Genomic DNA, 22,609 nt, shown 5'->3' with positions numbered 1-22,609 from the left:
CAATTCCTCCTTTAATTAAAAAAAATAATTGTAATATCAATACAAAATAAAAGAGTTTTAAAGTAATTTATTAGATGCACGACTGTTTGATAGAACCAAACGTGGAATAATTAATGTAAACAAATTATACGTGCGAATTTACTCTAGATATACCAGGTTCATAATTGCTAATAATTAACAATGATGTTCCGGATATCGTGAACTTATTGTTAACTGAATTTAGATTAATGCATTTAACAAATTTTACACTGATGATGAGAAAGTGAGTAGTAGTATTGCACTTATATATAATGGGGATACATATTCGACAATCAAGTGACATATTATTTGATGGGTTATTTAATTATTATTAAATATTATAAATTTGACACATTAATAATAGCTAATAAAAATCAATAAATTAAACACATAATACATGTCAATCAATGATATATACGTCTAACGTCACTTGAGATAAAAATTTTACATTATTCTAACACTAGACTTTTTCTAAGACGACGTAAAAACATATGAAGGGGCCGGGAAATTGCATGACATCTTTCCGTTTCTATTGGACAGTCGGTTTAAATTTTCGAATCAATTATTTTGGCTTTGCGGTTGTGTTATTTTCCGAACTCCCATCTCTGTCACATAAATATTAATTAAATGTTTTGTATTTCAATAATTAAGTTTTGATAAGTCTTGTACTGAGTTTCAAAAGTTCTTGTGCCTATTTTAGAATCATCTACCTTTCTTTTCCGCCAAAAGGAGATGGAGATGGATAATTTGTTAAAAATCTCACTCATTTTACATTGCAAAGTTGTCATCAAATATAGAGAATTAATTCTTCGTTGCAAAATAAAACTGCTTAAGCTCATAGTTAAAGTCTAAATAATACTGTTAAAAGACCAGTCGCAACATGATCCCACAGTAAAATGTGAATTGAGACTAGAGCTTGTAAATGAGTTTGAGAAATAAGAGCTAAGCTAAAAACTTGAAATTGAAAGTTTTCTTTACCCCCCCCAAAAAAAAAAAAAATTGAACATGAGAACTTGACTTTTAAGGCATACTAAAGTGACTTTGAAGGACATGAAAACAAATGTCTCCAGACACTTATTTAATTTAAACCTTCTAAAACTAAAAATAAAAAGAGTCGACTGCACGTAAAGAAACAAAAAGCACCTGCGCGGAGAAATTAAGACGCACGTATGGAATTAATAATGAAAAGTTTATTGGAATATTTGGTTTTGATATAAACTAAAGTCTTAAACGTGAAAGTAATCTGCGGAATTCATGCTGCGTTGTCAGAAGGCCAATGGATTCACGCCCCTCGTTGCCTTTTCATGAGGGTTTACGCATATTGCTTTAGAGTACGGCAGCGTTTTTTCCAATTCTAGCGGCAGAAAATAGAAACATAGTCGGTCCAAAGGAAAATATATATATATATATATAAAGCCAAGTTTAGCTCCCATGGCTAGAAGCCGCCTTGCTAAGGTCTTGGGTCTTGGGTTTGAGCTTAAATGAGTGTGTGAGTTATTAATTATAATTCTCATTTGTGAAAAAAAAATGAGAATTAAGATAAAATTAAAAAAATTACAAACTCCATTAACTTAAATGGGTGCATTTTGCAACCGTATAACATGAGACAATATTACATATACGTGGTAATAGTTTTAAAATATTGTAAAACTAAAACTTTGACCGTAGATCTACCGTGAGTCGTGACTATACCATTGCATCGCTCTGATGACAAGAATTCTAATAGTATAACAATACAGTTCAAAAGACACCAAAATGTATATGGTCACTTGTGATGGCATGTTGTGACGAGAAACATTTATTTTAATTAATAAATATAGATTATTGATCTAATAAAAATTATATAAGTAATGATGAAATATAAATAAATTTAGATAATATTAATTCAAATATTAAAATAAAAATTATTTTTATATAAAATATAATTCATACCATACCAAACATAACATTGTGGAACATAACATTGTGGATTGCATTAAAATTTGATGCAATGCAATGTGACCCAACATAATGCAATACAGCCAATACAATGTCAGTCAATGTATTGTAGGCCAACTCAAAAGGCTAAGGACGAAGTTAATGGGCTGCTGTCTAAAAACTTCCATGTATAGGCAATGTTTGATGTTTGATCGGTGATGGGTACAATTATTAGAATATTGCCAAAAGAATTGCTTATGTGTCCGTCCATGCTCCATATATAAGGAAAAAAAAAAGCATCTAGTTAGAGGAGGGATAGTGCTTTCCCCTTTCAGCATCATGTGAGTGCGGCGGCTCTAAAAGGTGGTGTTGTGTTGGCTGCACTCGTCTCTGCACGAGAGCGAGAGCTGTTAAAATGTGTTAGGAAGCCCACCCACACAGATGTATGAAAGACATTGGAAGCTCCTAACTCTTTCTGCTTTGTAAAAAAGACCCTCCAAAAAGCTTTTGACTTGATTTTCTGCAAACCGACCATCTTTCCGCGTAAAACTTGCCGACCCAGTATGAAAGGAGAATATTCTTAATTTGTTTCTAACAAAATAACTAATTCCATTTCACATTTGTCAAAGCACTCTCGTAAGATCTGTCCCTAGAAGTTGGACACAACAGGAATGTGTTTGGGGAGAAATTCTATGGTAAATTAGGGGTAATTGATATCCACAGTTGATTTTAATGACTTATATATTGATTTTTAAAATAAATGAACATGTATTTACTTATTATACGAATGACATGATATTTCTGATGTATTTTAAAAATTTTAATGTTTCAAGTACAAGGTCTTATGCAACTGTGCATTAGAGACACCGTGTATCCGCCACTAATTTAATGTTGTCTTGACAAATTTTTTATTAATGGTAACACAACAATTTTTTCATGATAATAATAATTATAAGGAGCCCTCTACGTTACGTTAATCGTAACGTACATCCACACACAGTAACAGTACCCGTGGTGAGACCCACTACTGTTGCTGTGTGTGACGTACGTTACGATTAACGTAACGTAGCACTGACCTAATTATAATATCATTATATGTAATAAATTTCTACAACATATGTTCTAAAAGAATATATATAAATTGTATACACAGCGAAAAAGTTATTATCAATAACGAAAACATTGTCATCAATAACTAAAAAACATAGCGGTTGCGCTGTGTAGCTGATGTCTCACTATTATGGGGATGTATAATTTTCTTAAGGTTTTAAAAATCATTTTAACATATTCAAAACGGCCTTTTATTTTTAATTTCTCCGCAATATTAGACGCCCCTGGCCACCCCATCCTCTTTGATGATATTGAACTTATTATTAGCATAACATCCAACATTTGATGCAATCACCGACTGGTTATACCTCGAGTTATTTGATTCAGTTACACAAATTAAATGCTTTACAGGAACAATGAAGTAACAGGAATTAAACAACATATGACACAAGATAGATATAACAGGTTGTATAATAAAAATTGGCAAGCGCTAGTTACAAACACACCTTCACCTTACCAAGTAAAGGGGTAAGAAATGAAGGCATCCATTAATGTTTCAAAATGGTAATTGTAAAGAAGAATCAAGAATTTATGAGGTAGGATTTACAACTTATACAAGACAGATGTACTTTACAAACAATTGACGGAGAGAAATGGGGATTCTTTTTGTAGCAGTAACATGAAAGAAAAAAAAAAATAGTTCTGTTACTCCAAGAAGGAAACCATTAAAGAATAATGGTGGTGTTTGGATCACCATCAACCATCATCGCATACAAATCACGACCTTCCAAAGCTTGTGCACTCTTCTAACAATTTTACCGAATTTCCTGGCAATGAAAGTTGAGAGTAAAAATGGAGATGGGGGAGGTGAGCCCATGTTTGCAGGAACAATTTCTGAATTGGTTGAAAACAGAGATCCATTGCTACTGCAATTACTGCCGCTCCTTCGAAGATAGAAGCTTCTGCTACCGGCATCTCCAATTAACTCCGACTTATCTAAGCCTACGTATCCAACCAAAATAAAATTTATCATTCAACATACTAGCTAAACTTCAAACTCAAAACTCAATTTGGTAATGTGCACGAATCAATATTGCTTACTTTGAAGGCTGAAATGAGAGTGATGCAACTCAAATGATGACGCTGGATGCTTGCGAAGCTTAGGGGTCCTGCCTTCTTCATTATACTTATCTACAACAATCTTAATTGTATCATCAACACTTGAACCCAATTTGACCATCGTCCTTATAGGACCTGGACTTCCTTCAACTGTCACATTAACCACCACTTTTGCATCCTTCTTATATCCCTGCATCTGCATGCGCCCACCCACCAATTTAAACACTAAGCAGAGCAATTTTTGCCAATTGGGTCTTTCAACATTACACACTTGTATCAAACCCATGGATATTAATCATTAAATCAGAAAGACCAAATTTTGAAACGTCAAAAATTGATAACTTTAAAGTTGACTGGCTCTGTACCTCAGGGCCACTCGGGGGAGAGAGAGCCATTAGGGACGGAGACGATGTACAAGTCTGTGGTCTGAACAAAACTTCCTCAGTTTCATTCCCAAAGCTGATCGTTCTGTTGTGATCGTCTCCGTCAGCGTCACCTCGGTGGCTTTTACCAATCCAAAGACTCGGCTCTGAAGAGCATCGCTTTAACATCTTAGTAGGCCTGGACTTCTTCAAAGGTCCCCGCCGTCTCGGTGACGGAGACTGGTGCGCATGCAGCGGCCTTGATCTCCGGCTGCCCCTGGCCGGCACGCCTCGCCGAAGTTTGCTCTGCGGCATGTGACGGTTTATGTGCCCGAGTGTGTTCTTATTTTCAAAGTACGGCGCCGTTCGATTTGGTGTTTTGAGGGTACAAACAAGAAATAGGACTTCGAGTTCAAGAGAAGAGGAAAAAAAAAAGGAAGCAATTGGAAGTTGGAAAGTTAGTTGATTCTTTTGTTTTGCTTCAAAGTCGGGCAATTTATATGCGTTAAGCAACTGCTGTGTGTCGTTGTGTTGCGTCACTTCATTTTTTCCTTAAAAATTTATTAATAATTTTTATATTTAAAAAAAATATTTATTTATTTGGTTTGAAAGTAGCGTCGGAAGGTTCCTGACGTACTATTAATTGTGACAATTATTTTAGTATTTTATTTATTATCGTAAGCATTTATTCTTATATAGCAGCGTAGACACGGGCAAACCAGTAAAGTAATTTGGAAAATGGGTCCCAGCGATCCTTCAATTTCAAAGGAACCCTCCACGTGTCAAATGTTTGTTTGATGAACGGTAAATACTATATTTTCAATTATAACCTGATTATAGTTTAAAAAAAAAAAGGAAAGATTGAAACCAACCAAACCAAGGTATGTGTGCTTGTATATGTTGCCTAATTAAGTTCATATTGTGTGATGTGTCGCGTGAGTGAATTTGTCGACAGGAGAGATTTAATTTCTTTAGTTACGGGGAAAATCTTAAATTTGATTCTTAAAGGAAATTTGAAGTCTCAATTTAGTCTTTCAAGTTGAATAAACACCTTTAATTTTTATGATTAAATTGTTTTAGTTTACTTTTCTAAGTTATAGATAGATAACTTATTTTTAAGAGTTACGGTTACGTTATACCTTTAAAAAAATGTTTAGAATTAAGTTTTTATTAATATTTTTACCTCCACAGCTAATAATTTGTTAATGTATCAAAACTCTTAATAGAGTAACAAGTGCATTTAAGATTTTGACCAGAGTAAAAATAATATGCTTAAAAAACTTTGTGTCTGAGACAACGTATCATCAATTAGTGATTGTGAGTTTTCGTTTTCACAAAATGATTTTACGCCCGATCGTTCGTTAGGACCCCCATTTTTGCATTTTACAATTATAAACTTGATTGCGACCTCATTGACATTGTTAAGGAAGGTTGGTGTCGGGAGGTAGCACAAAACTATCCATTTTTCCCACTCCACACTCCTAATCCAAGGATTTCCACTCTTCAGGATTCTCAATCCAATCCAAAAAGTAAACGCAGCATAAATTACCTTTCATTTTCATATATACGTGCGAATCTAATCGATTTCTACGTGGAATCGTCTCATTGGTTCCTCATAAATTCACCATAGCTGTATCCATCTTTGATTGAAAATATGGAAGTTTTTAAATAGCAAGATAAAATTGCTAGCAAGTCAATGATTTTTCCCTTAAATACAAAGCGGGTGTCATTTAAAATAATAAATAAGAATTATGATCGTCATGATTCTTTTGAAAGCAATAATATATCTGAGGTTGAGCAAAGTCATTCTCGAACTTAAATCACTAAGCATGCTCTAATTGAATAGACATACACGAGGTGATGCGTATATCAATTTCACGTGCGTTGAAAGTTGAAACTCGAAAGCTTTCACTTACTAATTCTTGCAGGTGGCAGGCACATTTGATTTGAGAAGCAAAGCAACCAATGGCCCTCATAGAGTTATAGTCAAACACAAGAAAGCAAACGAGAGGAAGAAATAAAATAAATATAAAAATGGAAGAAATTAAAATTGATTGGCACCAACTGTGACAGTCAGACCGGTGGAAGATGTATTGTTAGGCAATCTGAATACAAGCAAAGGGTTTATTTAAAAAGAATACAAGTAAAGTGTGTGTGTGTGTGTGTGTGTGTGTATACAACGTAGTGTTATTTGGTAGAATCCTCCACATTGAAAATATTTAACTCCCCCTTTTCTGTTGCTGACACCTCCGAGTTTTACATTAGTACGGTAGGAGCGAGCAATAGTCATTCTCACAATTAAGTCACCAAATACCTCTAAACTTTAATCTTGGGAGCTGACAAGTTTCCAGAAGAAGACATCTTGGAATGGAACAAAGTACTCAGTTAAAACGAATTATTTGTTGAACAAAGCAGATGTACATGCACCTTGTGTAGACAATGAATCAAGGAAATTAAAAAAAAAAAACAATTCTTTTCAAGAATAGTTGTACTGGGGTCATTATGAAGAACCTCCATGCTTGAGACAGATCTTCAAATGGCACTGTGCTTCCATGCGGAAGATGGTCCAAATGGTATTTCCTTCCTCACCAGATTTCATGAATGATACAACCACCAGAGTCCACAGGAAAAGAGGAAATGTGTATTCACTCAACAGTCCTCCAAGTTGTTAGAATTATCCTCCTTGACAGAGGATTAAAAATTGAAACAAACGAGCATGACAAACTCTCCATATAAAACCAAGGGAGAATCCAGGATGAGCAATATCTGAGTTGTCAACCCCAATGTAGAGACTTCTGTGGTCTCTAAACTTTATAGGAAATGTCTGATTAATGGAAGATTCAAGTGAGTTCCATCCAACTACATCCTGGTATCTTGACCAATTTATTCTCTTCCATGTGCTTTCTCAATCTCCAAGCATCATCCCTTCCCACCTCTCTGCTGAAGCATAAATGTTGGCAAGCAGGGAACGGTAAGCAGTTGCATCAGTCTCCAACATAAAGCAATGATGATCGGCAATATCACCGTACTCAATATTGTTATGTAACCTGGAGGCGGGAAGCAGAGCTCCCCACTTCTCAACATGTGACTGCATTGGCATGCTCTTTATTTGTTTGTAAGCTTCTTCTAATCTTCCTGCCCTGCCCAAAAGATCAACCATGATTCCATACTGATAGGATGAAGGAAAAAGACCATGGTCCTTCACGGAGCTAAAGCACTTGTAACCCTCTTCAACCACACCAGCACGGTTAAAAGCCGTTAATAGCTCAATATATGTCGCCGGATTAGTGTGAATTTGGCTATCCACCATTGCTTCAAACAACTTGACAGCATCAACGGCCTTGCCGTTTATGCCACATCCTATATCATTGCAGTATAAGCAACAAAATACTTCTTTCTCAAACTGTGAAACTGCTCATATGCCTCGTCAATAGCCCCACATTTGGCGTACAAATCAATGAAAGGTGTAGCCAGATGATTGTCGATTTCAATTCCAAGTTTATCCATATATGACTCAATCCATGACCCAAATCTTATATCCCCTTGCTGTGAACAAGCAGATATAACACTCACCAAAGTCAACTTATCCGGCTGAACTTTTATTTCTGCTTTAAACAATTGAGGGGCCTCTAAGAGTTCAGCTACTCTGAGCATAACAAGTTATCATAGCATTAAAAAAAGCAAATCCTTATCACCCAATTGATCAAACAATTCACGAGCTGCTGCAACATCTCCACATTTTGAGTACCCACCAATCACTGTAATCCAAGAAACACTGTTTTTCTAGGGCATCACATCAAAAATCTTTCTTGTTGATGCCAAGTCCCCATTATCCACATAGCCACTAATCATGGCATTTCAAGAGGCAAAGTTTCTCTCGGGCATCCAGTTAAACAAAGACAATGCCTCCTCTACATTTCCATTTTAGTATACCCCGATAGAATCGAATTCCAAGATATAACGTCCTTCCTCGGCGTTTCACTGAACACCTTCCATCCCTCAGCTAGGTTCCCAGATGTCAAACGCCCTGTTGAATTCCAAGAAACCGCATTTTTCTCCATTGTTTTATCAAATACATTTCGGGCAGTCTTCACATCATCCAACTAGGAATACAAATCCACAATAGCAGCTTTTACATAAACACACCCAAAAAATCCCTACTTATTAAACCTGGGAATGAATTAAAACTCCACATATTTTATACAAACCCCGAGCACACGCATGGAGGGCAGAAGAAACAGCAAAGTTGCGGGGACAAAGTCCGAGTCTTTGCTGTTGAATACAAAGAGAAAATGCTTTATTGAACTGGCCGTGTAGAGAAAAGAATCCAATCGTGCAGCTCCATGGGAAGGCATCAGTTTGGCGCAAATGGTAAAGGATTTGTAGGACGTATTGAGCAATAGCCGTGGAAAAGCTGTTAGTTGAGACAATAATTTGACGAATCAAGAGGGGTTCAAGCATGAATTTATTTTGCTGGGTTGATAGTTAGGGTATTGTTCCATAAGGATGTCAATTTTCCGGCCAGCATATGGATTCTGGTTGGTGATTTTGGATGGTTCTTGCAGTGTTCCAATCATGAACTATCAGCTAAGCTCTATGTGCCTTGCATTAACCGTTGCGCACGATTTGGCGGGAACCAAATAACCTGGAACATGGGCCTGCAAATAACTTGGCCCGTCATGCTTCCTGCCGGGCTTGGCACCGGGGATGGCAATATAGGGGTAGAGGAAGCATAAGGCCGAGCCTGGGCTGGGCCACTGCGGGCCTCGTGGGGCTTGAGCTTTCATTTTTTAAAAAAATTATTATAAACTTAAAATAAATTAATGATCAATAAGTTGTTGTAATCAATAATGAATTGAAAAAAATAAATACCTTAAAATAAAATAATAAATAAAGAAAATGATGCGAACAAAAACTTAGGGATTTAATTTTTTTTTAATACTTGAATCTCTTATTTAAGTAACCTCTTAACTAATTAACGCTTAAAAAAAGTTTAGTATTCTAATTTTATATTTCTTGAATTATTATTAATTTATGAATTAAGAGTTTAAGTTTTTTTTTTTAATTCTAATTTATAAATTTTGCTTAAGCCCTTATCAAGGCCGTTATGTAAAGGGCTTACCAAAATTCTGTGGGACTGGATTGACTCTTTTAGCCCACCCTACTTAACACTCTATTTATGCTATTAATACATATGGATGGCTTTTAGAATTCGATATTTATGTTGTGGGTGATGATGATAATAATAAATCCACCAACCGCATTTGTATTGTTGCCCTTCTTCTTTTCCACTTTTGATTTGTTTTTCCAATAAATATTGTGAATTTTTTTATGTTTTTTTTTAGGTCGGGTGTGTTTACACAAAAGGGCGAGAAGGAAGCCACATAACCACTCATTTTACTTACATACAATTAGAAATTTTTTTGAAATCTCCAAAAGTATCTCTGTGTTAGTAAAATCTAAACATTTAACTGTAAAATAGAGTTTTAAATATTTCAAAGAAAATCAACGTTCACAAAGCACATAATATAACTTAAACACTCATGCTTCAGGAATTATGTAAAGAGGTGCCCACCACTTGACCAAAGAATGATATGCTTCATTTCTTCTTCTTCTTTTTTCCTCCACATAATTATAGGATAATTGACAAAGAAAATGAAATAAGATTCTCATTGTCTTATCCATTACACATGAGAGTTACGTGCATTACTTTATAAATAATAACTAATTTCTCTTAATATAGGTATCGCGACAACCGTTCATTGAAATATGAATTAATTATCATTTGATTAGTGTATCACACTCTCAAATGTAAACCGCAGATAATACTCATTGCTCATCATACATTGTAATGATGAATAATCACCTTAGCCTTACATTCAACAATTTACCATTTTACCTAGCCTGAATTTGGTTTTTAAAAAACATTGAATCAAGTGCTCTCATTTTCTTCAACTCTGAATCCAACTTCTTTAACCTGCAATGGGAGGCCATAGCAATTGATTCGCTTCAATTGCAATTTCAATCTTTCACTACGCATGCCGGTGACAGCCAACTCACACTTTCATTCATATGATGTCCAGTAATTATACGACAAACACAAGATAAGGTGGGCTACTTTTTTCTACACCGTAAACCACGCATCAAATCATTTGTACTCATAACATCATCGTCATTACCACTGATCAGGCTTATGAATTTTGGTGGGGGCCAATCATCGGCCAGTCAGCCTCAAAGTTCAAAAGTCTGATGCAATATAGCTTTCGCTGGTCCACCATATGATTAAATTTTTGATACGTATCAATTTTCACTTCCACCGTAAGTCCATTCAGTCCTTTTACCAGATTAAAATAAGCGCATGCCACGTCTTTGAAGCATCTGCTTTTTGTTGGATTATAACTGTAACAATTAATATTTGTAATTAGATTATATATTATTGAAACTCATGTACATTAATCTTCTGAAAATCTATTCAGATTTTTCTCCTCGACAATCAAAAAGTGTCTACTCAACTAATTTTTATAATATTTTTATGAAGATTCGAATCCTTACTTTCATATATTATGATAATGTTTAGTTAGAACTTAGGAGGAGAGATTGGAAGAGAGAAAAGTAATTCAAATTCTATTTTTATTTTCATTGTTTGATTACACAAAATATATAAGAATTTAATATCCATTATAATATATAATTTGAATTCCACACCAAGAAGTAAATAATTTAAATTCTTCTTATGTTAAAAACTAAAATTTTCAAAATTGCCCTTCAACATTTAACTTGTTTAATGCCATTAATCATTATTATTTATAATTTTATTTTATCAATTTGATATTATAAATAATTTTATATTAATTAAATTTAATGAATGATTTAAGAAACTTAATAAAATAAACAAACTTATTTATTTATTTATTTTGAAAATATAGAAATATAAATTAACTGTCGCCAGAACCCCGCCGAATCATCACTGGATCGTCGCCAGAAACCTGTCAGGCCTTCGCTAGAAATTCGCCGGACCCTCAGACCATCGCTAGAAGCTGATGGAATTTCTCCGGAAAGTCACCGACCACCGTTGACCGCCATTGACTTCTGTTGACCACAGCTGTTGACCGCCTTTTATTTATATTAAATTATATTAAATAGTTTAGTATATTAAATTATTTTATATTTTATATTAAATGTAAATCTTGAATTGTTTTAGGACTTTTTGACATTAAAAAAGTTTGGTATTAATATTAAATTATATTTCATTACTAATATAGGTAATTAAGGCCAATGATAAATTTGTAATTTATTTCCCAATCAGATTTTTTGTTTAACCAAATAATGAAATTTAATTTCACTATTCTCCTTCATTCTTTTCTTCTCTCTTCCCATCCATTCCACTCTTTTCCTCTCCTTCCCTTTCTTTAAACCAAACATGACCTATGAGTGCAAGAATGCTTTCACTAAGCCAATGGGGCATTGGTTTAGATATTGTAGGAATCAAAAGAACTTGTAATTATTATTATTATTATTAACTAATAAAATAAGAAGAGAAAGACGTCGGATTAATGCAAATAATGTTCGGTGATTAGTGGATCCATGTAACATGATGTGCTCAAGATTAGTACGAGAGCATATACTGGTGGCTATTAATTTTACTTCGAAACAATGATTGAGTTGATGAGTCAAAGTGAAAGTAACAAGGCGAAATGGACAATGATGAAAAGAAATTAACAAGGGCCAAATGATAATTAACTTGTCATGCTTCTGGTTTCCTTTTTGCTGCTGTGACTTATCTCTTTTAACACATCACATCACATCACATCGCATCGTAAAATCTCTCTTGCCCTTTTTCTTCTTCACAATTGGATTTTCTCTTTTACAAAAAAAGTCATTGACTGATTAGATTAAGTAAAGACAATTTCATGAATTTTAGATGAATGAATTAAATACACAGTGAATGGAGCTCAGCCTTCCATCAAGTGTATTCACTTATCTTTGGATTCTCCATGTCTCTTTCCATCTTTTTGATCCGAGACGTCAATGTAATAATTATTTGGACACGCAAGTTAGATGTTAGACTAGTGATAAAATTTATTAAGAAAATAAAGAAAGCCAGAGATGAGAGTCTCGTATTGTTATCAAAAATTGTGAATGAATAGCATATGTCTTAAATAGAAAAAATGATTTTGCTAGTTTTTCTTGATTTGACAATTTTTATTACCTTTTAAACGGATATCACTATGTAGTTTGTTGGTTGAAAATGAGGTGAATACACATGTAATGAATTTTGAAATCTTTTGTATTTTCAAGATGTATTCATTTTGAAAATGAATTCATAAAATGTGAAATTTGTCTTTTTCTATATTTTAATGACATTCTTATTTTAATAAAGTGATGATATCTTATTTAAAGAAAAATTATATATATATACATCTTGGAGTTGTTGTAAAGTGGAACATAAATTATAACCACACACATAAAGTGATAAATAATAAAAGATTCGTTATAATTTTAATCGTATGGTTATAAAACAGTATAATATCTTAAAACAGTTCTAATATAACTAGACCCTATATATATATATATATGCTTTGGCATCAAACATATGTAAAAGTATTTTTGATGAATTTCTGGTATTTAAAAAAAAAAAACTAAAAGTAAGCTTTTTATGATATGCATTTCCTATGATGCGGAACACATATATCAAACAGCATCGATATATGTGGATCTTTTGAGTACTCAAAAAGGAAACACAGAATGCAGCGGAAAAGAAGAAACCTCATTGGTCAGCATATGTACAGGATAAATCAAATCCCTGGTACAAACAAAAAAATCTTCTCTTTTTGAGTCATAACCCATTCACTTTAATCATGTGACATGATGCATGTCACAATTATTAAAAATCAACCCCATCATCAACCAAGTCTAAGACTCCGTTTGTTACAATTTATTGAATAAAATTTATAACAATAAAATTTATAATAGTAGAATTTATACCAATAAAATTTTTAGATAAAAAGTTATTGGGTATTTGATTATTAATAAAAAATACACTTTTAAACCATTAAACTATGTGATATTTTTTATATTATATATTTTTAGAAAAGTTTTATAATCTCTACTCTCAAAAATTTAAATTTTAGACTTTTGTTAGTAGAGATAAATTAATTTATTTAAGCTAAAAAAATTCTACTAAAAAAATAACCAAACACTATAAAAATTTTTTAAAAATATTTATACATTAAATAAGTCCTTGTAACTCTTAAATAAGTCATACTAAATAAACACTAAGACCTTGATAGTACTTTGATCCTCCCTGTCCGTGGGCCATAGGCCACTGTACGCAATATCTCTTTTTGTCACATTTTGTCCGCAGCAGTAATGATAATGATGGGGCTTTTCAAAAGTTGATGCCTTCCGCCTTTGCTCGTTTCCAGTCCCAAATCCAAATCCCACATAAAATGCTTTTCACTTCATGCTCAATCATCACTACGACACTACGCTTTATTTTTCTCCAATTTTCACATTGATGTTTTACGTTGTATTTCAATTTCTGATGGAATTATGGGTGCGTTTGAAATTGAGATTAAATTAAATTATTTGATAAATATTAACGGTTATATTTTAAAAATTATATTAATATAATTTTTTATTTATATAATAAAAAAATTTATTATATCTTTAATAATTTTATTAAAATTATTATTTAAAATTTACATTTGATATATATTATTAACTTTTATTTCATAATTATTTTTTTTTCATAACAACTATAACTTAAAAATTACAATACCTCAATCTGAAACGTTCTATATTTATTATCCCTATTCAATCTCAAAAATAAGGCTTAGTCGGTTACTTTTTTTTTTTTTTGGCCTTTTTTGAATACATGGAGTCAGATACTTAGCTCTTATATTTATTGAAAGAAGAGTTTGTGGCACTAAACCAACTGAAGGCAAACGTCGTGTGAATTACATTTTACATATTTTTCGTTCTCCGCTCGCTGCCGTGTCCACAATTATTGAAATCCAAGCCCCACCTTATCTCTCTCCATGCCAGAATTTAAAACTGCAACCCAATAAATAATAATAATAAAATAAAAATAAATTACATAAATACGTTAATGATCTAATAATTACCGTATTTTAATATTTAACGTGTTTGGGGAGTATTTGATGATATGAATATCGCGCACAAGTCACAAGCAGATGTAGTCGACATGCATGTCCTGACGCGCGGAAGAACAGGACGAAATTGATTCCACGTCTACAAATGGGGATGCCAAAAATCAGCATGTGTAATGCACGCGCTGCTCTCTTAGCCAGCAGGCAAACCCACTCGCGTCACTGGACGACCACGTTTGCGGCCCGCTCCTTTGACTCTTTGACTACATCTAACTAAGCACAGTCTCACTCCCATACACTGACAGTGAATCTAGTGTTTATCAACATTTTATTTTGAGTAATGATACAGCCACAAACTCTTGTATAAATTTATTTTGTACAAACTGACGTGGCATTAATTCATTGGTTGAATGAAAATATAAATTAATAAAAACAAATCATGTGGGTCAAGTGATATTTAATTCAACCAATCTTATCATGCCACATCAGTTTGTACAAAATAAGTTTGTACAAGAGTTTGTGGCTGTATCATTACTCTTTTATTTTACATGCTCTTAAATTTAACTATCCATATTTAAAAAAAATGAAAATCAACAATGCGTGACCCGTCACGTGACGATGGCATGTGAAATTCTGAAATCTTCAATTTATATTATATATTAGTATTAGTATGTATTGAATTTTTTTTATTACGTGATACTATTACTCAAATATAACTCATATTAGATGATATTATAACTGATATTTATAAATTAAGTTATTACTGAGACCAACTTATATCCAGATTTTTCAACCCTCACTATACTTATGGAGCTTTGTCCAGATTTTTAATCTTTATTAATATTCAAAAAATACATACTCCACTCATATTTGGGTAAAAAAAAATATTATCTTCACTCAATTATACATTATAATTAAGGAAGAAAATATACATTAAGTTTGTGGAGATTTAAACTATTGTCCTCCAACTTGGAGAGTAACAGTTCTAACCACTCATACAAGGGCCGAACCATGTATAACTTGAAAAGTTATTCATACTAAATAAAACACTTTTTTTTTTTCATTTTAATTTTAATGAGTGGGCTGCAATTTATATAAAAAAAGAAAAAACAAATGTTAAACGAAAATTCAAGATATAAATAACGGCAGGAAGAGAGCAACAACAAACGACACAGTTCACGGCAGGGTGCCACAATACTAAAACGGGGGCGTGGTTTCAAAATTCCCGCATAATTTTAACAAACACAAACTACAGACCCCCCCTCTGCCAGCGCATCGCAAAACCGCACACAAACAAAAAAAAAAAGGCCGCAGCTCCTCCTCCTCACCCTCCCCCAGCCCCCATCCTAATCAATTCTCGCTCTCCTCGACGCGCCACCAGACTCCGATCTTCGCTGCTCGGACTAAAATGCTGCCGTACTCTACCATCGAAGACGCGGCCGCAGCGCTTGGACGGAACCTGACGTTCGCGGAGACGTTATGGTACAATTACTCGGCGAACAAATCGGATTACTTCCTGTACTGCCACAACATTCTGTTTCTGTTTTTGGTGTTTTCTGTTGCGCCGCTGCCCTTTGTCGTTATTGAATCGCTGCGATCTGATAGTTTCGATAAGTACAAGATTCAGCCGAAAGTTAGGCTCTCTTTCTCCGAGATGGTTCGCTGCTACAAGGATGTTATGCGCATGTTCTTTCTCGTTGTGGGCCCTCTTCAACTCGTTTCTTTCCCTTCCGTTCAGGTCTTTTCATTTTTCACTCAAATTCTCCAAGATTGTGGAATGTGTTTTTTGGTTTTTACATTTGCATTGTGGAGGGTGTTTTCGGCTTTTTAGCTTTGCATATCCGGTTAATTTATTGAATTGCTTAATTGATGCGATTTGATGAGTTCTGTAAGGATACATGCATGGTTCTGTTTTTCTGCAATTGAAGCAGCTGAAATTGTTATGATACTCAAATGTTGATTTTTAGTAATCAGATTTCTGGTTTCTGTAACTTATTGGAATTTCATATTTTGAATTTCTAAGATGGTGCTTCCTTTATTTTGCGTTTCTGGGTATTTGATGTCTTCTAGCTTATTCGCGGTTAAATAGTTAAATTATTGCTATCATTTTACTACTTTTTTAGGAGTTTGTACAAAATGTAATATGGGTTTGCTTTGATGATCCCAGATGGTTGGGATTCGGACTGGGTTGCCGCTGCCGTCAGGGTGGGAGATTCTTGCACAATTGGTAGTTTATTTCATGGTAGAGGACTATACCAATTACTGGATTCACAGATTTCTCCATTGTAAATGGGGTTATGAGAAAATTCACCGCGTTCATCATGAATACACCGCTCCCATTGGATTTGCTGCACCATATGCACATTGGGCTGAGATTTTGATCCTTGGGATTCCATCCTTTCTTGGTCCTGCAATGGCTCCTGGGCACATGATCACATTCTGGTTGTGGATTGCTTTGCGGCAGATTGAGGCAATTGATACTCACAGCGGGTATGCATGCTGTCCTTTTTTCTAAATAAAAAAAAAAGAAAGAAATTATCACTGTCCTTTTCTGCTTTAGTTTATTTTTTACTAAATGATGTCAACTTTAGAATTTCTTTCACTCCATTTATCCTTTCTGGTGGAATTCATTGTAAAAGTAGGGGGGTTCAAAGATCTTTTACAGTGGCTTACCTTTCGTTTGTAGACTTTGTGCCTTTTCCTTTTCAACATTACTGTCATCTTCTTGTTATTCTCTTAATTGTATTTTGCTTTGGCAGTAAGTTACCATTAATTAGTATACAAAATTGCTCCAATCTATCATTTCTATATGACCAAATCCTGAAATTTTTGGGAATCTGGTAACTATTGCAATTCTGCTCTGTCTTTTTCTATCCCTAAGTCAGTTTCCAAGTTCTTAAATTAGCGAAACAGATGTATGTCTTTTTCCTTTTTTTCTTTTTGTTTGGCTCGGGCATGCATACCATTTAGTATCTTCTATTTATGAATGTACTTTCTAAGATTTCCTTCTCATATATATATAACTCATGGCTTTTATGCATCATCGACAGTGGCGGATTTAGAAAAATAATTTACCGGGGGCTAGATTACATATTAGTAAAATTTTAAAACTAGAACTTTGAATGTATAAAATACTTGTTAATACATTTATGACTGTTGTCGACGTATTTTCAAGAATAGAAAAATGTTTGCGGTGATGACCTGTCATTATTTTTAATTATAGTGTGGGCTTTTATAATTCTAAATGTTAAAGTTTAAATTTTGTGAATTTATAAATTTATAGAGTCAATTTTAATAGATTTAATGGGGGCTAATTAGAAATCTTAAATATTTTTTCTTTTATTCTTAGAATTTTTTGTTTTTAGCTAGTGGGGGTTGTACTGGTCACATGGTGCATCCGCCGCTTATTCATCGATATATGAATTGTTGCATAAGAATTATTTTCAAGACACTGTAAGCTATTACTGTAGTATGTTGCTTGTTGGATGCTTTTTTCTGTTGAAGTGCGTTAACATTTTGATTCTTGGGTATCATGTTTAGTTTGATGCCCTTTAATAATAGTCCTCTACTGCATTGTTTTCTGCTCCATGGCTAAGTTGTTCCAATCACCAATGAATGGGCAATGACCCTATAAATATGGCAAAACTATTGGCCAGAATGACTTAATAAAGGAAGTTATTTTTAATAGATAATCAGAGGTTACTTAATAGAGGCTAATGGTGCATAGTGAAATCTTCAGTAATTACGTGGCCTTTGGTCGAGCATAGAATAAAACTGAAATGTATAAAGGTATCTGAGAGATTCTAACCACGAAGATTGCATTGCATGGATGGTATCTTATTTTAATCTGGAATTGGTACGGGTGAAAGCAATTAGCCTGGGTAGATATAATTCTTTTTGAGGATTTTTTGTTTTTCATTTAAGACTACTATTAAAATAATTTCTTTAAACTTTGATGGCATTGCTTTTATATTTTCACAACGAGGACAAAACTTTGTAGTATTTATATATTTGAGTAGATGAGAAGTTGAGATTGCAACTGTTATGGATGGACTCTAAGTTTCAACCACCAAATTTTCAAGTTAAAGAAATATAGGGAAGAGAATGACGAGGAACAAGATTGCTTTAAATTGTAGTTATGAGCGTCATGGAGAGGGGGAAGTTGAGAGTTATTATTGATGATAAACTTTCGAGGATATGGTAAAATGCCTGAAGGCACGGTGTTGCATGTTCACAGCAACATTTTCTGCATTCATATTTTTTATATGAATGACCTATTTGTATTTGATAATTGCTCTGAGTCGTTGGATTTTATTAGTTTGACTGTATGGTTGAGAGTGGAATCGCAATGAGAAATTATGTATTTTTTTGGAAATTTTCTCTGATTTCTGTTTTTATCTTTGATGGCTTCTCACAGCTGGCAGTTTTAGTATTAAAGAGCCATATTTTTTTGTCTTTACGTGCTGATTTTTGTAGATGTAAAGCATGTGCTAGTTAGTTTCTCCTTTTGCAGGTATGACTTCCCCTGGGGTTTCACAAAGTATATTCCATTTTACGGCGGTGCAGATTATCATGATTACCACCATTATGTTGGGGAGCAAAGCCACAGCAACTTTGCTTCTGTCTTTACCTATTGTGATTTTCTTTATGGAACTGACAAGGTTTTTTTCCAACTCTTTGTTATTTTATTATGTACTCATTGAGTTTTAAATTTTAATGCACATAATGATTCAGGGATAACTTATTTTTGCCTTTTTAATTTTTCGCAATTAGGGCTATCGCTATCAAAAGAAGCTCCTTAGAAAGGTAATCTCTTGCACTCTGTATTTTACCTTTTCTTTTTTTTTAAGTATTCAGTCACATCTTCACAATTTAGTTCTGTTCTCGAGCATTAAAGCTGAGTGTAATTGCTCCTGTGTAATCCAATTCAGATGCAAGAGGAATTAAGAGGTAGTGGTGAGCAAAATGGAGGTTCGTACCAAAATCTTAAGTCTGAGTAACCGTCTGACTGGACACGTGTTGCTCAGAACAATATGCATCTGGTATATTTCTACCGGTGACAAGTCCTGGAAACATCTAATTTCAAGTTGACAACAACGTGCTGTTTTGGTAAAGTAGAAGGTTTCAACTTAAGGTTCTTAAGCAAATGTTTTCGTGTAGCTTTAGAAGGGGTTTCAACAGTGTTAAGAACTCGTGTCTTTGAAATTATGTCCAGGTCTACAAAGAGTATGTGATTTGGAACTATGGCTTGTCTTTATATTATTAGATCAGTAATGATCTTCTGAGTTCTAGCATTTTCTTTAGCATCAGAATAGTTAAGTGGCATTTCTTGATGACGTTTTCATTCAAAACTCAAAAAGTATCATTGGCACTGGTTTAATCAATCGGCAGGTTATTAATTCTTGCTAGGTAACCTTATGGTCAACGTCTACTTCCACGGATGATTTCAGAATGCTGTAACTTGTGATCCATATGTTTTTATAATTTCTTATATGTTTTGATCAATGATTTGATGATTTCAATGAAATGACAAACTTATCTTTTTGTTGGGGGGAGATATGGGATGCCAGCAGAATAAAGATCTAAATATTGGCCAGTTAACGGCAACAACCAGCCCGTCTAGCTCAGTCGGTAGAGCGCAAGGCTCTTAACCTTGTGGTCGTGGGTTCGAGCCCCACGGTGGGCGTGATTTTTATTTTCCTGACTTTGAGAAGTGATGGATTTCAAACATTACTTATAACAGAGTTGGACCATCGGCTGCCCTTCAAAATCTATTTTAACCCCTTTTACCTATTTTATAATTCTAACCTTTATTAAAAATTAAACCGAACACAGAGAGAGAGAGAGAGCTATTTCATACTTAGATTAAAAGGCTAGCAGTGCTACAAGATAACTAGCAAGTTGAATTTAAAAAGAACAAATCCTAATGAGAAGGAAAATGACTATGAAATTCAGATCTCTTGATTGTATTTGGATACTTCAAATAATAGCATAAACTAAAGATAGTGTGGCAGTTTGCGACACTGAACAATGAACATCATAAAATTATGCAAGCATTGCCCAATAATCAATGCCATCATCCATCGATTGGCGTGGCTGCCTTGCGAACTGAATCCTTGGATTACTTATTTGCTGAAGTACTTTAATGGGTTAACTGAGAAAAGGGTTTTAAGAGTTGTTTAGAGTGAGGCTAATAATTTCAAAGGGATTTTAAAAGGCCTGAGAAGGGGTTGGGCCAATGGTCCAACTCTTGATGAGATCCATGACCGCATTGAGTGCTGGGACTTAGAAGGTATCCCTGTACAATTTATTTCAAACATTTCGTTTTTTTAGCAGAAGAGCTGTTTTCAAGCGAAAAATTTTAAATCACGTGAGTAGTATTATATCAATTATATAATAAGTAAATGATATTATAATATATATATTTATTTTTTTAAATTATCATAAAAGTGGTAATTATATATATATATATATATATTAGTTAATGATATTATCTTTAATATATTCTTAAATTCCTCCAATCTTGCCTAGGACTAAATTATTTACGGAAGAGTATATTTAACCCCTCAATTTATTTCTATCAGCAGTCAGCTCAGCCCTCACTTTATAATTAACTCCATAAATTTTCAGAATTGTCCTCGTTAAAAAAAATAAAAAATACAAATATTGTTTGTGCGACTGGTTTGGTTGGTTGGTTGTTGTTATTATTATTATTATTATTATGATGATGATGATGATGAAGATGAAGTCAACTTTTCCGTTGGTTCTGCATAAAATGACTGAAGTCTGAAGCAATATTGAAGTGAAGATAGGGTTAAGTAGGTCAAGGAGATAGTCGTTATTGCGGAGAACATGAGACTCTTTGCATGATAAGTCTTGGGGAAACAAAGTCTACAGTTCGTTTTTCGAAGACCTCCATTGACGACCAAGAAGCCATGTACATGATTATCAGCTCGTGATGGGGAGTAGGATCATGAGATTGGGATTTGACTGATTCGATCAAGGCGCGGTGGAAAATGGCTTATGTAAAAAAGCAAGGCGCAAAACAAAGGGAAGCAAGTGCGAGGAATAACGAAGATGAATTCGGGATTTTTTTTTTTTTTTTTTTGACTGGCATTTTCAAGGTTTCTTTATCGTCTTTGAAAGAGTGGTGGCTGTGATCACGCTGATTACTGATTAGATCCGGTAAAACCGGTCGCCATGTGATGTTTGTGTCATGTCAATTTCGTGTCAGTATTAAATTTAGATGACCTAAATACGATCCAATAATCGTGATAACATTGAGATCCAAACACAAAAAAATAAAGGATTAATCAATACCTCACTTAATATTTATATATTTAATAAAATTTATATAAAATATTTACACGCGTGTGTAGACACACACACAGATATAATTTATTGATAACATAAAATATATATTTTTACTAAAATAATACACATTCACACTATTGAAATTTTAATTATATACATATAAATAATATTATATATATCAATATTATAAAACATACATTTTTATCAACATTTTACACATTTATACTATTGAAGTTCTAAATCTAAGTAAAATTTTCTAAATGAAACACTGTATATATTTTTATCCTTACAAAAAAAAAGAATTATATTCAATATTTGAGTTTTAATGACATGAACTTACAAATTATGTTAGAATAAAAAATGTAATTGTGTTATTAAACAAGTAAATGGGTCAATAACTTTAACCCTAACCCGACACGGTAAAAAATCGTGTCGACTGAACCTGACCCATTTAATAATTATGTCAAATTTAACGATTCATACTGTTTATTCATATCATGTTCATATCGAATAATTGAGTGTGTCAAATTTTGCCAGCTCTAAATTGGTGATGATTGCTGATAATAGAGTTGTGGTAACGAAAGATAAGTGGTGGTGGCTACCGTGATAAAGGGTGCAAATCAGGAAAAAAAAAAAGAATTTGTTTTAGTTTTTTTTTTTTTAATTTCTATTGAGGATAATTACAGTTGGGGTCTGTAATTAGACCAAATCAATTCA

At 33.6% G+C, this 22,609-nt stretch overlaps 3 protein-coding genes and 1 non-coding gene across 5 annotated transcripts; 2 read left to right on the top strand and 2 right to left on the bottom strand.

The window, feature by feature from the left end:
- Positions 1–3,456: 3,456 nt before the first annotated feature.
- On the bottom strand, positions 3,457–4,921 carry LOC18045818 (uncharacterized protein At4g22758). Its single transcript, XM_024188835.1, has 3 exons — positions 4,470–4,921; positions 4,087–4,300; positions 3,457–3,987 (listed from the first exon to the last, which is right to left on the bottom strand). Exons 1-3 carry the CDS (start codon positions 4,779–4,781, stop codon positions 3,749–3,751), a joined length of 765 nt encoding a protein of 254 aa, XP_024044603.1. The 5' UTR covers positions 4,782–4,921; the 3' UTR covers positions 3,457–3,748.
- Positions 4,922–7,306: 2,385 nt separating this feature from the next.
- On the bottom strand, positions 7,307–8,527 carry LOC18045817 (pentatricopeptide repeat-containing protein At4g22760). Its single transcript, XM_024189579.1, is given in 4 exon segments — positions 7,307–7,393; positions 7,396–7,829; positions 7,832–8,389; positions 8,392–8,527. Coding segments are annotated over 4 exon segments (1,215 nt in total).
- A 7,205-nt stretch (positions 8,528–15,732) lies between these two features.
- On the top strand, positions 15,733–20,034 carry LOC18045816 (methylsterol monooxygenase 1-2). 2 transcript variants are annotated; one of them, XM_006440359.2, is made up of 5 exons: positions 15,733–16,316; positions 16,746–17,068; positions 19,092–19,239; positions 19,352–19,384; positions 19,510–20,034. In XM_006440359.2, the coding sequence occupies exons 1-5, from the start codon at positions 15,987–15,989 to the stop codon at positions 19,576–19,578; spliced, it is 903 nt and encodes a 300-aa protein (XP_006440422.1). In that variant the 5' UTR covers positions 15,733–15,986; the 3' UTR covers positions 19,579–20,034. The 2 variants fall into 2 exon arrangements, with proteins under 2 accessions (XP_006440422.1, XP_024045336.1); XM_024189568.1 differs by having other exon boundaries at positions 19,077–19,239.
- Positions 20,035–20,191: 157 nt separating this feature from the next.
- TRNAK-CUU lies at positions 20,192–20,264 on the top strand. The gene has a single exon. It is a non-coding gene; the product is annotated as a tRNA-Lys (tRNA).
- Positions 20,265–22,609: the final 2,345 nt, after the last annotated feature.

This window comes from Citrus clementina, unplaced genomic scaffold, assembly GCF_000493195.1.
Source record: "Citrus clementina cultivar Clemenules unplaced genomic scaffold, Citrus_clementina_v1.0 scaffold_3, whole genome shotgun sequence".
NCBI lineage: Eukaryota > Viridiplantae > Streptophyta > Magnoliopsida > Sapindales > Rutaceae > Citrus > Citrus x clementina.
The sequence above is the reverse complement of the archived record's forward strand: the minus strand, read 5'-3'. Positions and strand labels throughout refer to the sequence as shown.

Coding starts and splice junctions, on each gene's coding strand:
- LOC18045816 (XM_024189568.1), top strand. CDS start 15,987: ATGCTGCCGTACTCTACCATCGAAGACGCGGCCGCAGCGCTTGGACGG. Junction 17,069..19,076: donor GCAATTGATACTCACAGCGG/GTATGCATGCTG, acceptor TGTGCTAGTTAG/TTTCTCCTTTTGCAGGTATG. Junction 19,240..19,351: donor TTCTTTATGGAACTGACAAG/GTTTTTTTCCAA, acceptor TTTCGCAATTAG/GGCTATCGCTATCAAAAGAA.
- LOC18045818 (XM_024188835.1), bottom strand. CDS start 4,781: ATGCCGCAGAGCAAACTTCGGCGAGGCGTGCCGGCCAGGGGCAGCCGG. Junction 4,301..4,469: donor CTCCCCCGAGTGGCCCTGAG/GTACAGAGCCAG, acceptor GGGCGCATGCAG/ATGCAGGGATATAAGAAGGA. Junction 3,988..4,086: donor CTCTCATTTCAGCCTTCAAA/GTAAGCAATATT, acceptor TTGGATACGTAG/GCTTAGATAAGTCGGAGTTA.